The sequence below is a fragment of the Phalaenopsis equestris genome, unplaced genomic scaffold, assembly GCF_001263595.1.
Source record: "Phalaenopsis equestris unplaced genomic scaffold, ASM126359v1 Scaffold000002, whole genome shotgun sequence".
NCBI lineage: Eukaryota > Viridiplantae > Streptophyta > Magnoliopsida > Asparagales > Orchidaceae > Phalaenopsis > Phalaenopsis equestris.
The window spans coordinates 26,778,067-26,793,491 of NW_018164444.1; the positions used below are offsets into that span (position 1 = coordinate 26,778,067).

General features: G+C 35.3%; 1 protein-coding gene across 3 annotated transcripts in view; it reads right to left on the reverse strand.

Annotated features, from left to right (window-relative positions):
* The window catches only part of LOC110023559 (riboflavin biosynthesis protein PYRR, chloroplastic), an 80,737-nt gene that overhangs the window by 30,420 nt on the left and 34,892 nt on the right, over nt 1–15,425 (reverse strand). For all 3 annotated transcript variants that reach the window (XR_002293916.1, XM_020723048.1, XM_020723042.1), the window contains exon 6: nt 1,524–1,643. Coding sequence is in view for 2 of the 3 variants with exons in the window: in XM_020723048.1 (XP_020578707.1) it covers nt 1,524–1,643 (120 nt within the window). In the remaining variant the exon portion in view is untranslated. The remainder of the gene's footprint in view (nt 1–1,523; nt 1,644–15,425) is intronic.

Consider the following 15,425-nt stretch of genomic DNA (forward strand, 5'->3'; position numbering starts at 1 on the left):
TTTGGAGAGTTCTTGAGAAGAAAGGTGTTGATATGATTTATATTCAAGTCATTAAAGATTTGTATACTAGAGCTGTTGCTTGTGTTCTAACAGAAGGAGGATTGACTAAATATTTTCCTATTTTAGTTGGATTACATCAGGGATCTGCTTTTAGCCCATATCTTTTTGCTTTAGTTATGGATGGTCTTACTGGACATCTACAAGAGGATGTACCTTGGTGTATGCTTTTTGCTGATGATATTCTTCTCGTGGATAAAACGAGAGAAAAAGTCCAGGAAAAACTTAAATTATGTAGGTCTACATTGGATTCTAAAGGCCTTCGTTTAAGTAGAACTAAAACTGAATACATGGAATGTAACTTTAGTAGTAATAGCTCTAGCGACAGAAGTGTGACTTTGGCTGATCAAATTATTAAAACGTGTGAACGATTTAGATATCTTGGGTCCGTTGTTCAAAGAGATGGTGATATAGATGGGGATGTTAATAGTAGAATTCAAGTTGGTTGGTTGAAGTGGAGGAATGCTTCGGGCCTTTTGTGTGATAGAAAAGTACCGCTTAGACTGAAAGGAAAATTTTATAAGACGGTGGTGAGACCTGCAATGCTCTATGGCACTGAATGTTGGCCTTTATAAGAGAAGCATAATAAAAAGTTAAGTGTTGCCCAGAAGAGAATGATTAGGTGGATGAGTGGCTTTACACTTAGAGACAAAATGCGAAATGAATATATTCGTGATAGGGTTGGTGTAGCTCCTGTGATGGACTAAATTAGAGAAAGTCGTCTTAGATGGTTTGGTCACATTAAACGTCGACCATCTGATAATCCGATTAGGAGAGTAGATGTTTTAGATTCGACTTGTGTTAAGAAAGGCAAAGGTAGACCTAGGAAGAGTTGGGCTTATTGTATTAAAAATGATCTTAATTTACTAGAACAAAATGAAAATATGACACTAAATAGGACGCAATGGAGAAAAAAGATTCATGTAGCCGACCCCACGTAGTGGGATTAAGGCTTTGTTGTTGGTGTTGTTGTCTCAAAATATTGGGTGTTACATTTTATTTCTTCTTATACCTGGCGTTCATTACCCAACATGTTTTGACTTCCGTCATCATCTATCAACATGTACCAGCCAAACAAAACCTAGAGATTTAATTTCTTTATCTCCTTAGTAGAAAATGAAACCATTTTGAAGTTGAAGTACATTTTTGTTCATCAATGGTGAAGCGTAGATAGAAATGGCAATGACCAACAACAACTTCAACATATACAATCACCTTCTATCATATGTTTCATTAAAGTAAAACATCAAAGTATTGGGTTGCTAGTGAGGGAGCTCTATATTGAAAAAAACTTGGATTCTCAAACAAATTCATACTACGACAACTGAATCCTTTATAATAACACCAAAAAATATCATTAGGATGATTGACATATGATTTAAATAAGTCATTTATTGTGATTATAATTAAAGTCATTGGCAACACCATGTTACCAAGGTCATTTAAAGATTTAGTTTAGAATTTACCACTTCATGGGAGACATCAATCAAATCAAGTGCTTGGGACATTTGAACCATCCCTAGATCACCAACAGGAGATGGAGCGCCTCTACCGCCAATAATTTTGGGAGCAATAAATGCATAAACCTGCACCAAGTACAAATAAAATGTAAGGCTAGTAAAAGCATCCAAAAATTTTAACAAAATGAGATCAATTATTTTGCATATAAGCAAAAAAAAAAAATACACACCTAGAAAGAAAGGATCGGCCTTGATGAAGAGAGAAAGAGAACCCACTACGCATAAAAAGTTTAGTTTTAGGAGCACTCAATTGGCCTCACAACTAATCAGATTGCATTTATCATTAATCAATAATAATTTAGTTACCCAAAAAAATGTTCCTAATTATAAAAATAGAGCTACAAGGATAAGGCCAGGCATATGAAAATAAATATAATCATAAACAATAAACATTAAAATTTAAGTTCCCATACTCATCTATCAAATTAAGTACATTATTGAGCTATTTGAGAAGTTAGGCAAGATGAGGTTCAGATATAGTAAAACCGCACAATCTCCTCTACTAAATTAAACTTAGATGAATTATGCAAACTAAAATACATTAAGTTATAAAATAGAATGATATGATCTTATTTATATTTCACTCAAAGCGGGCTAGATGTTCAATATGATGTACACGTTAGCAAACATTTCTAGGTTAATCCAATGGAATATTATTCAAATATAATAAAGTGTATAGTTTTTTTATTTGATAGAAACCAGGCTTGCAGTATCCGAGAAATTAATTGCCAAGTGATTTAGTTGTAGAATCTAATGGGAACTACACTCACAGGTTTAATTAGAAGAGCACATCAAATATAAGTGAGTTTTCGAAACATCTCCAATGTCTAGGTCCAATAAGAAGTTAATTTTTGTAGCTTTATCTACTACATAGGCAGACTATGTCTTGGCATGTGATTCTTTTGCAGAGGTGATATGATTAAAATAGCAATTTAAGAGGACTATGTAATTAAGCAAGAATGTGTTCTAATAGGTATATTAATACCAGTGTTATGAGTTTAACTGAAAATCACGTTCAACATTCATGACTAAAATAAAGCACGACTTCGCATAGAAGGATATTTATTATTTAGAACCATATTATGAAATAGATTTCGTTAGTGAGGCCCCCCAAATAAGTTAGTGGGTCCCATTAAGTACCTAATTATCATTATCTTAGAATTAGATACGAATAATACATATAGGCAATAAAAACTACATGCACATTTTATTACCAAAAAATTTCAAAATTAAAAGAAAAAGCAATTAAATATTCATTTAATAAAGAAAATAATGAAAAACGTTCTAAAAAAAAAGAAGAATTGAGACACCTTTATTTTTTTCTTATCCCCTGCTCTATTAGGTCTGAGCTCTCATTTACCTTTTAAAATACTCATTATATTAACACCTTTATTTTTTTCTTACCGTTGACTAACATTAAATTTATAATTTCAGTCACAGAGGACAAGCATTCAAATTATGGATATTAAGATTTTTAATTATAACCTGGTTGAAAAAAGAATTGAAGATATTTCAAGTTATGTAACGGCTACTAATTATTGTTCCTTTCTTTTGGCCAGGCTTTGATAACAATGACAAGTTTTGAAACCCGGCTTATGTCGCTTCCTTATTCCAAAACAAGTGACATACTTATCAAATTAAATTGGTGCTGAATTTTGACATGAAAAGTTTAAACAAGTAGTGTTGTTTATTACTATTCATATGCTTGTATTTGATTAATTTATTATAGATTATATAGTTTTTGGTATTAGTAAGTGTTATCATGTTAGATGTAACATGTACGTGAGTTAATTGTGGATGATTATCCTTACTCATATCAGTCAACAATGCCTTCTCATTATTGATTTTCAAGATCATGAACAAAATATTTAAAATTAATCAACTTAATCATAAAATAAAGCATGGTCATATCAAAACATTATTTTTCCTTTGCTGCTCCTAAACTCAGTTTCATTTCTTTATGTCACTTAATCCCATCTAATTGCTATTTTTATCATTTAAATTAACCACACGAATCAATTAACACTTCATTTCAATACTTTAATCTAATATTATGTTTTAATAGATAATCCCAATGAAAAAAGTAAGACAGCTCAAATGGTTCAACAATTAAAATTTTCTTATAAATTCCCATATCTCTCAATGAATAGAAAACATGAATGAAATTGACCGTTTTAGGCTCTATTCAAAAAGCTAGATATGGATAGATATGAATAACCAAAAAGTGTTTAATGCTTTTTTGGAAAAGATGGCAGTCAACAAAATCCGTATAACGAGCTAAATGATGGACCGCACTGGATCCCTCGGCTCTAAGCCCAAGAGCAAAACAACAATGATAGTGGGCTCTTGTTGACATGTCCAAAGAAGACTGCCAAAAATCAAGGTGGCATCCTGATACTCTTGGTGGTGATGGTTGAAAGTCACGCACATCAAATCAACTAAAAAGTTTCAAAAAATGAAAATAGTAACTCATCTAAATCTCTCGATCATAGACTTCATCGATCACAAAGAAAAATATGATAATCTTCCCATCATTGAAGGATCACTTTTAAACTAGCAACATGTCACAAGTTGGAGAGGCTTCATGATGGGATCTCTTCAATCAACATCGATGTTGTGACTTTCGTGTTTGTGCTAAACACCAATTGAACATATTTTAGATATTTCACACCTCTAACATGCCCTGATATGAAATATTTTTTTTCCAAAATCGATGTTGGACATGGACTGCCAGAAAAAGTTGTATGTTTTGAACGCATTGAGGATCTGTTGTAAATATTTTTTTATTCTAAGTTTTCAAATTTTGGTTCAATAATATATTGGTTTGATTTTAGACAACTTAAAATCAAATGTTGTTAATATTCAAAAGCCTAGGTTTCTATTATAAGGAACTTTCTATCATCCTACCATCACAGAGTCGCTGACATATGTTAGTGCTTCAATAATCATTGAAGTGGTCAATGTGAAGACCAAGGTTGTTGTCAAGCTTTCTCTGCCTTTGCAAAATCCAACAACTGTGGCTAGATCTGGTGATGAGGCGGTTGCTCAAGCAGCTCAAGTAATGAGTGAGTTTAAAGTAATGACCTTACCCTTACCTAAAATAAAGCCAAAAGGTAATATTTATATTATGTTTTCAGTTGAGTTTAAGTTTAAATTTTCATATTATCAATATTTACTTATGATTTTTACAATTCAATTTAATAAGTGACATGGGTGAAGATCGATCAGTGGATCAGCAAATTCCTCCTCCAACTGCAATAGAGCTTAATATTCTAAATCAAACATCTTTGGAGAGTAGAGGATCTAAAGTGGTTCCTAAAAAAGGCACTCAGTCCATAATCAATAATACAATTGTAGAGGCTTTTGAAGCTCCAATTTAGAATTCACCCGCTAGAGGTAAAATTCGTCTTCAAATTTGCTGGCATTAGACGTCCTTAATACAATATCATTTTACTTGTGGACAAGCATTCAGAAGAAAATATCCATCAATTACCGAGAGAAGAATGACCAGTTCTCCGGCTCTGCAAGGTCATGAAATTCATGAGACTCCTATGTCTCTGTTGAAGGAGACCAGAGTCTCTGTTGAAGGAGACCAGTTAGGAAGTATTTATGGCTACTTCTATAACTCTGCAAATTCATACAAAGCTTCAAATGCATTAAAATATGAAGAGCTTGCAAAGGAGTTTGCTGAATTCAAAATAGCAGTTGAGACAAAGAAGGCCAGGCCGAGATGTTGGACTAACTGTCTGCGCCGAAGAACTCCTTCAACGAGTTAAAAGAAGAAATCAACATTATGAAGACCGCCATTGAAGAAATAAGAAAATTAATTGTTGAGATGATTTTTCAACTGATTATTTTTTCAATGATACACGGAGTCAGCTTAATCAAAACATTTTTTTGCAGGAGGCAAAGTCATAGTACAAAGAATTCTTCAAAGTGACAAATTAACTCCCATGGCACTAACGACATTGACTTCAATTATTTTAATTTTATTTTTGTACTAATTAAAAAAATGAATTATTGTATTTTGAAAAGTAGTGAGTAAATTTGTGGACATTATGATGTAAGTGAAAAAATCTTTACTGAAAAATGAATAATCCTTTATTCAATATTACTTTTTGGAAACAAAAAGTTCTTCACTCGAGAAATGCAGCATCAATTTTTATTTCTCTTTTTATTATATTTATAACTAAACTATTTTGAGCCTATTTTAGTTTCTTCCGTATGTTCTTTTGTGCTCTTCAGCAACCAGAACGCCTTTCAGTTTCACAATCTTGTTCATTTTCTTCCTCCTTTTCCTCAAGCATTTCTGTATTCAGAAACAGTTTCCCAGCGTCCATAGGGGACTTTTTCTAAGGGTATCAAATGAAAATATTGTACGATCATGACATCTGTTGTTGCCAAGTTCAAATTCGGTTAGGCCATTGATACCATTTATACACAGAACTGGAATATATTTGAATTTTTATGAAGTTATCTCTGCTCAAAGAATGCCCAATTCTTTTGCGACCCAATTTTTTTCCGACCATTATGTCTACAATTATGTATATGCAGACAAAGAAAATGTATTGGTTATGTAATTTATTTCGACATTTATTTACTGTAAAAGCCTATAAGGACGGCTTTGTTCTTTTCTTATCTACTGCCATTAAGATGGTTGGCTCGGAAGTAAGTCTAAGATTGGAATAACCGCTTCAGTTTTGTTTCCATCAAGAGTGGACGGACTATCCCCACCAGATCATAACCATTCCCATCAAAGATATATGTCCCTCTTGCAATGACAGCTGAGGGGACTGGTAGGTATATATTTTTCAAGAAACTTATCTTGGAAGTAGTCACATTTATTGAACCGCCTATTATAGCCAAAATGCTAGCACATAAGTCGTCATACTACTTCAGAGTTTTTTTTTTCTTCCTTTTGCTGAGTTCCCCTAGCTCATGTTAATCCATTTTTCTATTTCAATCATAAAGCTGCTAGAACTGATTCAACACAATCTTCTACTCTAACTCAAAAAGCAAGCCTCTCATTGAAAGTATTGGAAATGGTGGGGGCTGGGTGCTATCATAGGGAGTTGATAACAAATTATCTTTGGTTAATTTGGAACCAAGTCTACTAAAATACACATCAAATGTTGATTAAACTCTTCAGTTTATGGATACATAAGAGTTCACAATAATGAAGTGGCTTCCTTTGCCCTCAGGTGCTTCAACTCCATCGAATAAAAAGGGCGAGATTGTGATGACATCTCCCAAGCCATTCCAGTCTTGTAAAAAGAAGAAAGTAGTTTTCGCGTGTGGTATTCTTCCTATTTCTTGGACAACCATCATTTTTGAAGGTGTTGAAGTTCCAACAATCTCTTATGCTTCTGATAGAATTTGAAAACTCATTAAAGATGAGACAAAAGCTCTTGCTGACTTGACACAGGACTGGTATAAATCTTCTAAGTCAGCATAATCTTTAGCATATCAGCATGGTCCATCCGTCAATTCACCCTCTCTGGATGAAATAATTGGAAAAATCTTTCTATAGAAATATAATTTGTCACTTTTGCCAAGTCAAGCCATGGCCTGGTAATGTTCGTAAAACATTGCGACTTGACACAAATTTTTAATTTGTGGGTATACTTCTTTAGTTAACTTAGTGAAAAAATGAGAAATTTTGTCAAGTTGGAAGAATAGGTTGTTGCTGAGAAAGGCAAATTTGAAGAGCAAGAAAGGTAAAGGATTTTCAAATAAGAGCGAATAGCAGCTGATCACCCCCCAATAGAATATCAAAAGAGAATACTTAAGAAAGTACATCTTGAATTCAGAGCAATGAAAAGCACAATAGCTATGTGGACCGGTATGGCCGAGAACCATTGCATAAAAATTGAAGAATTGGAAAGTTTAAACCTTGAAATGGCTATGAATTCAAGTTTGAAAAATGTCAAGTATAAAAATGAAGTTCACTTACTAAAACCCTAGTTACCAAAAGTTTCTCGAAGAAAACATTCAGGACGGGATTAAATTTTCCTGAAGAGAATATAGTAAGGAATGATGTATATTAGATCTCATAGTGTTGAATAATGTAAGATTATGAATATTGCAAGGAATGATATATTAAATTCGTTTCTTTCACTTTGGAATTTAGAGCAATAAAGATTATGAAAGGAACAAATTCCAAAGTGAGTGGACATGTTGAAAATTAAACGAATGTCTGAACTCCGAATTTCAAACAATATAGTTGAAAAATACAATAAAAAATTCCTCTTAACTCTTTGTTTGTTCTGGATGATTAATAACTTTCGTGAATAGTAGAATATTTCAATCAAATAATCAATAAGTGAATTCTAAATTTTTTATAGTTTATAGTCCCTATAATTCAAATATTACACTATCTTTACCCTTAATATACTTTCTTGGTTAAGTTGTCGCGGCCAAGTTTTATGCTATACTTTTGCGGATCTTATTGTTGTCTTCATAGAGATAAATGTTATACTCGCAATATGGGAGACTCACTCGCTTTTAATGTGGATCTCTTCGCAAATTAAGTGAATTAAAGTATCTTACCTCCTAGGCTTGACCTCTGATCTCAGAGTACACAAAGGATACATGTAATTCATTAATGATTGAATGTTGAAAAATTTTGAAAAATGTTTATACTAATTTCTTAGTGTAATAAGTTGTTGAATTGCTGTTTTTCAATTGATAGGAATTTTGTTGTTGAGCTCGTGTTAAATTGTTTTGTTCTAATGACGTAAAACAAATCTTTGACATCGATTGAGAAAAAGATTTGTCAATTTAAAACAATTATAAACATGTCATGAAGTTAACAGAAAATAATAACTTGCAAAAAGATGTTTCATAAATATAACATAATTACCATTAATTGCCAAGGCATTCCCTTCGGCTATAAATAGATAGTAATGCAAATAATTTAAGTGCACCCTTCCTATTTCTATGTTGATGCAAAGTCAATCATCCCTTAATTGGACCAAAGAAGGCAAGGATGGGAAGGAAGAACCTCCTCTCTATCCTCACTTCCTCCAACTTCTTTATTAGATGGCGCCCGAATGATGGTGCTCTTTGTTTTCTAGCAGCCAAAGGTAATCAATGTTCTTGATTCATTGATCATTTTCTAGAAACAAAAAGCCTCCATCCAATCATAGTTAATCTTTCAGGAATCAATGCTGCTTTTAGATCAGTATGCAGCTTGAATCAGTTATGATTGGAGGCCATTTCGCAGCCTACTGCTCGTTAAGGCTAGATTGGAGATGGTTGTCTTATTAGCTATCCCAGTTACTCAGTATATGAGAGTATCCATGTTCTTTTTATTCAAGCTTTCTTAGATGAAAGAGAAGCATCGGTTATGCATCGAGCAAATTGGCATATTTGTTAGTTTTATTATATTTCTCAATGTGCTAACTTGTTGTATCTTCAAGTTACTCATGTTTTATACCATATAGTTGAAACAATTTGTAGTAAAAAGAACTATTTTCATACATTTCATCATTTATATTGTTCGTATGTATTAATATTTAAGCTGAAATGAACTCACCTGTGTAAAATGAAATAAACTTGTCTATGCAAACTAAAATGAACTCACCTAGGTATTTTACTACTTTTGCAATTTTTCTTGCAGCATTGTTCCACAGATTTAATATGTAGTTCAGAATTGATTAAACTTTAATTTCAACAAGTTTTTTTAGAAAAATTTTCTGAAAAATTAAGTTCTTAATAATTACTAAAGATGAAACAAATTCGCAATATATATAACATTTTTTATTTCTACTTTTCACATATATACACAATCTTTAAATATTATTTTTCCTAAATAATTTAAAAAAAATAACTTTGTAAAGTATTGATTGTCCTTCACCCGTGGGCCTCTGCTCGCTTACAAAATTCTAATCTTGGAGCTTTCAAAACTCCTATGACGAGTAGTGATGTAACTTGTCAGCTTTGTAACATTTCAGCTTCTCCTTTAAGTCATACTTTACAAATTATTTTAAGATAATTCAACTTCCTATGAATTTATCCTTAATAATTGTTAAGGAAAAAACTTCTCCGAAGTTGATAAAAAATGAAATTTATTTTTTTCTACTTATTTTGATCAATTTAGCATATTTGTGTTAAATAAAAGAATAACTTATTCGCACGAGTTCCCTGAGTATTTGTACAGAAATGAAATGACTCTTATTTGCCAGTGTATGTTTTCAATTTGTATACCCCTGGCTTAGCTTGTTCCTGAATAATGCATGGCTTAGTCCATGTAGGCGCGCTAACTTTCAAAGTGACAAATTATAAACTCCTAAATCTAAATCAGCTTTCTGCAATAATATATCACCAGGCTTAATTATTTATTTATTTTTATTTTTTTTGACATTTGAGTTATATTATTTAGCTACCCTTTTTTTAATCTATTTTTGTCTCATTGAAGATTGATCATGCAACTCTTCTAATAAGCCTAGCATGACTTGCAATCCTTCCTCTTTGCACATCTCCACTCATCAAGTTCATCTCCTTTGAAATTGAATGCAGTGCCTCAACTTGCTCATTCTTTTTTGGATGGCACATTAAAGCAAATTTCAAACATGTTCACTAGCGTTGACATAAATCATTAACATTTTTCTTTGTAAATTGTGTCATCATAAGTAATGACCATCACTGGCAGCCCGTATCTACAAAATGGGGTGTAAACGAGCCAAGCTTGAGAGAGTCTAGATTCGACTTATTAAAAAATATCATTGTTCGTGTTCGGCTCGTTTATATATTGAGCGCAAAAAAATTGTTTATGTTCAGCTTCTTTGCTTGACAAGCCTAAGATGAGCTGTTTGCATAAAACGAGCTAGTTTAATGGCTCGAATCACACAGCCGTAGGATGCTAAAAGTAGGGGGGATTTAATTCTTAATATTTATATTAAAATATTCATTTAAATAGAACTTAATATATATTTATTTTATTTTTTTAATTAATTCTTTAATTGATTATAAATCTGTGTAGTCTTGTAATCGATTAAATTAATAATGCTCATCAATTATATTTTTTTATGAAAAGCCTAAGGGCTGATTTTATTGAAATAGAAAAGGATACATAAATGTTGTATGAGAAGAGCCCAAAAGAGGCACCCTACCCATAAGATACAAGTACAGTAATACCACAACAAAAAGTTACAGGTAGACTCAATAAATGTAAAACAAATTTAAAACATGCAGAAAACAAGTAGCTAAGGACAAGCCAGTTTAGTTCTGCCTCTTCCTCTAGTTTTAGGAGCGGAACCAGATAACAAACTTTGAAGAATCGTGTCATTGTCAGGAGCGGAACCAGATAACAAAGTATCATCCATTAAATTTCCAAGTTGGAGTGTGCCCCCAGCCTTCTTCTTCCGCTAAGAAGAGTAAACCTGGCATTCTTCATCTGAAGACTGGCGAAGAATGACTCATATGATCCTCTTTCTGATTTGATAATAGAACCGTAGTAAGAGGAAAGACAGTTGTTGCCACCGCGATAGATTTCAGTGTATGTGAAGTGTGAATTGTTACCTCTGCATCAGATGTTTTTCCTGAATAGGAGCTGCGGGACTATCCTGATTTTCATTTCGAACATTATCCGTTGCAGTATGATCAAGAGAAGAGATACTAAGGGCAGACACCAACTCTTGTCTTGTGGTGATTCCCTCCTCAAGTTGGTTGTCACCAGGTTTGCTGGTAGCGCGTTCAGGCACATGAGGTGCACTAATAGTATGTTCCTGCTTTTGACTATTGGTTCTCAACTATGGGTGCAATCTGAAACATTTCTCCTGCGGGTATCCAAACATTTAAACATCTTGCAGTGCTTGTAGTAGTATGGTTTTTGTTCCATCATAATTTTTTGTCAATAACCATTGAAAGCAGATCCAAGCCAGAATTCTTCTACATCTGATAGTGTAATATCTCGTTCAATTAAAATCCATGCAATAGAGGGCTTTGAGAAATGAATTGTAGGTAAGTGTACCTGTAAAGATTTTCCAAGGATAGTCCCAATTGCATATAAGATAGGTAGGTCAAAGAAATGAAACTTGAATTCAGGTAATGAGAACCAGATAGGTGCAATTAGAGGTTCTTGACTGAGATCAAAATTAGGGGTCCATTTGAGCAATTTCATATGTTTGCCCTCAATTGTGATGAATTTTTTTGAGAAAATCCTCGTGCAATCATCTTCTGTGCTCAGCTGTGTCATAACATGCATTCCGTCGAAATGACCCACCTGTCAATCCCCAACCAGTTTGAAATCTTCAAAAATCTTCCTTATGATCTCCATCTTAGGGCAACCTAATTGGAACTTTCCAACTAGTGTAAATTTGTATTTTCCTGCACGAGTTGAAATTTCAACGTCAGATAAGAAAATTGTTGGTTTGTCCGCCTTTTTATTTACTTTTTTTTATGAGATTACAATCGTCATTTCCTTCAACAGAATTATGGTAAATCTACGGCAATACTGTACTATCTGCGAGGTGAAAAGGGGAGCTGTGTTTGTAAACCACTGCAGCATAGGAGGGTTTGACGAGGTTATCACCGGCGAGGGCAGCGGCGTAGAAAATCCCTAAGGCCATTACCGCAGTCAGTGCCAAGCTGCAGCACAGTGAGAAGCTGCACGAATAGGGGTGTCGAGTGGCACTATCGCAGATGCAAGAGGCAGAGCCGAGCAGACGATCAAGCGGCTCTGTCGCAGACGAGACGCAGGCTGTCGAGCGACTCTGTCACAAACAAGTCATGTTATCGAGCGGCTCTGCCACCAGAAGAGATGCAAAAGCAAACGCGAGACGACGCGAACGAAAGCAGTCGACGCAAGACTATGCGACGCGACGCGAGATGCTAGGGTTCTTCATGGGGCGGAACCCTAGCAGAGTGGAATGATGACATGGATTATTGCTCATTAATTATATATATATATATTATTAATTAGAAAGAAGGATACAAATAAATTGTGGGGAAGACCCCAAGCATGACACCCTGCCCACACGATAACGACAAATGGTTTCAAAACGAGAAAATACAGAAAAATATATGAGACCTAAAGAAAAAATCAAAAAATTCCTAAATACGTAACACCAGGTAGCTAGAGCGCGACCCAATGTTGTATTGCCTCTGCCTCTAGTTCTAGGGAATGAGTCAGTTAATAAATTGGTAAGATGAGTGTCATTACCAGTAGTAACTAATATATCATCTAATAGGTTCCCGAGCTCGAGTCGGCCTCCATTCTTCTTCTTTCTCCTGGAATAGGTCTGTCATTCCTCATCCGAAAATTGGCTCACCTGATCAGTGGATTGGTCTAAAGTGTGTCAAACATGAGTAAGTTGTTGAACATTAGAAACAACTATTTATTGTACCAGTTGATCTTTTATTGGATCAAAGGAGCACTCTCTTGTGTCTTGGCATGTAAGTGAGCCTTCTTCAATAGCAGTGGGTGGTGAATGCACGATTGGATCTGTAACTGTAGTATGGTGTTCTTCATCAGAAACTGCAGTGTGGGAAAGAGGATCGTGCTGCATCTTCTCAACATAGATGGTAGGTGGTTGATCTTTAGCAATATCCAACTTTAGATGAGGATGCAAGCGATAGCAAATAGTAGAATTGTGGCCAAACATACTACAATGAGAGAAATAAGGAGGGTGTGGTTCTATTTTAACCTTTTGTCAATACCCGTTGTGAGTCGTTTCAATCCATATCTCATCCGGAGCTGGTTGAGTGGTATCTCTCTCAACTAAAACACAAACCATAGAGGGTCTGGTGACAACAAGCATAGGACTATAAACCTTGAGAGACTTACCGTAAGCAGTTGCTAAGAAGTAGAGAATTTTCAAGTTGAACAGATGAAACTTTATCTAAACATGAAATATAGGGGACTCCGCTTTTGGATCAAAATCAACAGTCCACTTCAGAATTTTCATATAACGGTTGTCGATCCTGATAATTTTTCGAGAAAAAATGCGAGTGTAATCGGTATCGTGAGATAACTGAATAAATATATGTCGACCGTCCAACTGTCCAACAACTTCATAACATCAAAATTTTTTCGAATGATCTCAATTTTTGGGTGACCATAAAAAAATTTCCCCACTAGAGTAAAATGCCAAGAAGACGCGAGAGTACTGGTATCAACTTCTGTGAAAATAAGAGCATGTTTTTCATATTTTTTACCAAGCTTTTTAATGAAAGTGTGATCACCACCACCTTCATTAGCCTTGTGAAAAGATTGTCAAACATTGCAGTACTTGCCGATACAAAAACCAGTCTCTGAACCTGAAAGAGGAGCACGAGTAGAAATAGGAAACTCGCCGGCAAGTGTGGCATAGAAACGGATCGTCGATGCCATCTCCACCGACAAGATGGGATCTGTCGAGCAGGAGAGCAAACAATCGCGTCGTTTGGAAGGAGACGACTACGAAGGAGAAGTTTCTTCGACTACAAAAGACGACAGCGAGAAGGAAGAGTCGTCGTCAATATGAATCAGAAGTCGTCGGCAGGAGATGTCGCCGGCTACTAGAGGCGACAGCGAGCGATAACGAGGGTGAGTGTCGTCGACTGCGAGTGAGACATCGTCGAGTAGAGACGACGCGAGCCGTGACTACGAGGGCAAGTGTCTTCGATTGCAGTTGATGTCTTCAATTACAGAGACAATGCGAGCGAGCGTCGACGACAAGGACGTCTGCAAGCGAGTGTCGTCAAGAAAGCTGCGAAGGCGTGAAAACTTCATTGCGGAAGACGACGGAGAGAGTGAGAAAACCAGAAATCACCGCCAAGAATCACCAATGAGCGAAACCCTAGCAGAGCCCACTGCCGCTGCCGAATTTATATCGTTGACTTATGGTTTATATATTATATATATATATATATATACCATTTTCGGGGGAGATCTGGATTGGCTCACAACACCAGAATTTTTGGCAGCAGGTGGAACTCGAACAATTCCCACTTTACAGCACCCACTGTCGTATGTTTGGACACTCCCACTCTCAATGTCATCATTTGCACCTTCATTTAAAAACTCAGACTAAAGATGCTACTGGGCTCTCTGCACCAACTCACACCTGTCCCTCCACCCCGAGAGCAATCCACTGGCTATTGAAACATTGGTTGAAACGCCATTAGCTCTCCTTCCCAATACCGGAGATCCCCCCTGACAATGTTGTTTATGTTTCCGCGATTGACGTATTGTCGGATGGTTCAGCGGGGCAACCTACAGCTTCAAACCTTTATGAAAACCATACTGAACGAGCTTTACCTACAAAAGATAATGTCCGGTCAAATAATCAGAACTATGAAGCTCCTCATCTTCAGGAAGCCTTAAATGCAAAGGAGACAATTCATATTTCATATATCCTGGAAACTACCATTGCTGCAACGGGTGGCAATCTTTCTACTGCGGCTCTACCACCTCATCAGACCGAGCAATTTGTTATTGTTAGTCAGGCACAAGGGGCTCATAAGATTATACATGTCCTGCAATCTGTCGACCAACACACAGCTCAGATGAGTCAATCTTCGGATGAGTAATAATAGGTTTACACATCCAGGAGTAAGAAAAAGGGCCTACTCAAGCTCAGGAACTTAATAGATGATACATTGGTTACTTCGCATAATGACACAAAACTCAATAATTTGTTAGTTGGTTCCCTTTTTAGAATTAGAGGCAAAGGTAGGACTAAAGTGGGTCGTCCCCTAGCAACTTGATTCTGCGATATGGCAGGTTTGCTTTTTTTGGATATAAATGTATTTTCTTTTTTGAGACTTTTGTGTGTGTTGTATACAGTGTGGGTAGGATGCATTTTTGGGTCCTCTCATACAACCTATATGTACCTTTTCTTTTTTTTAATATATTAGCCCTTA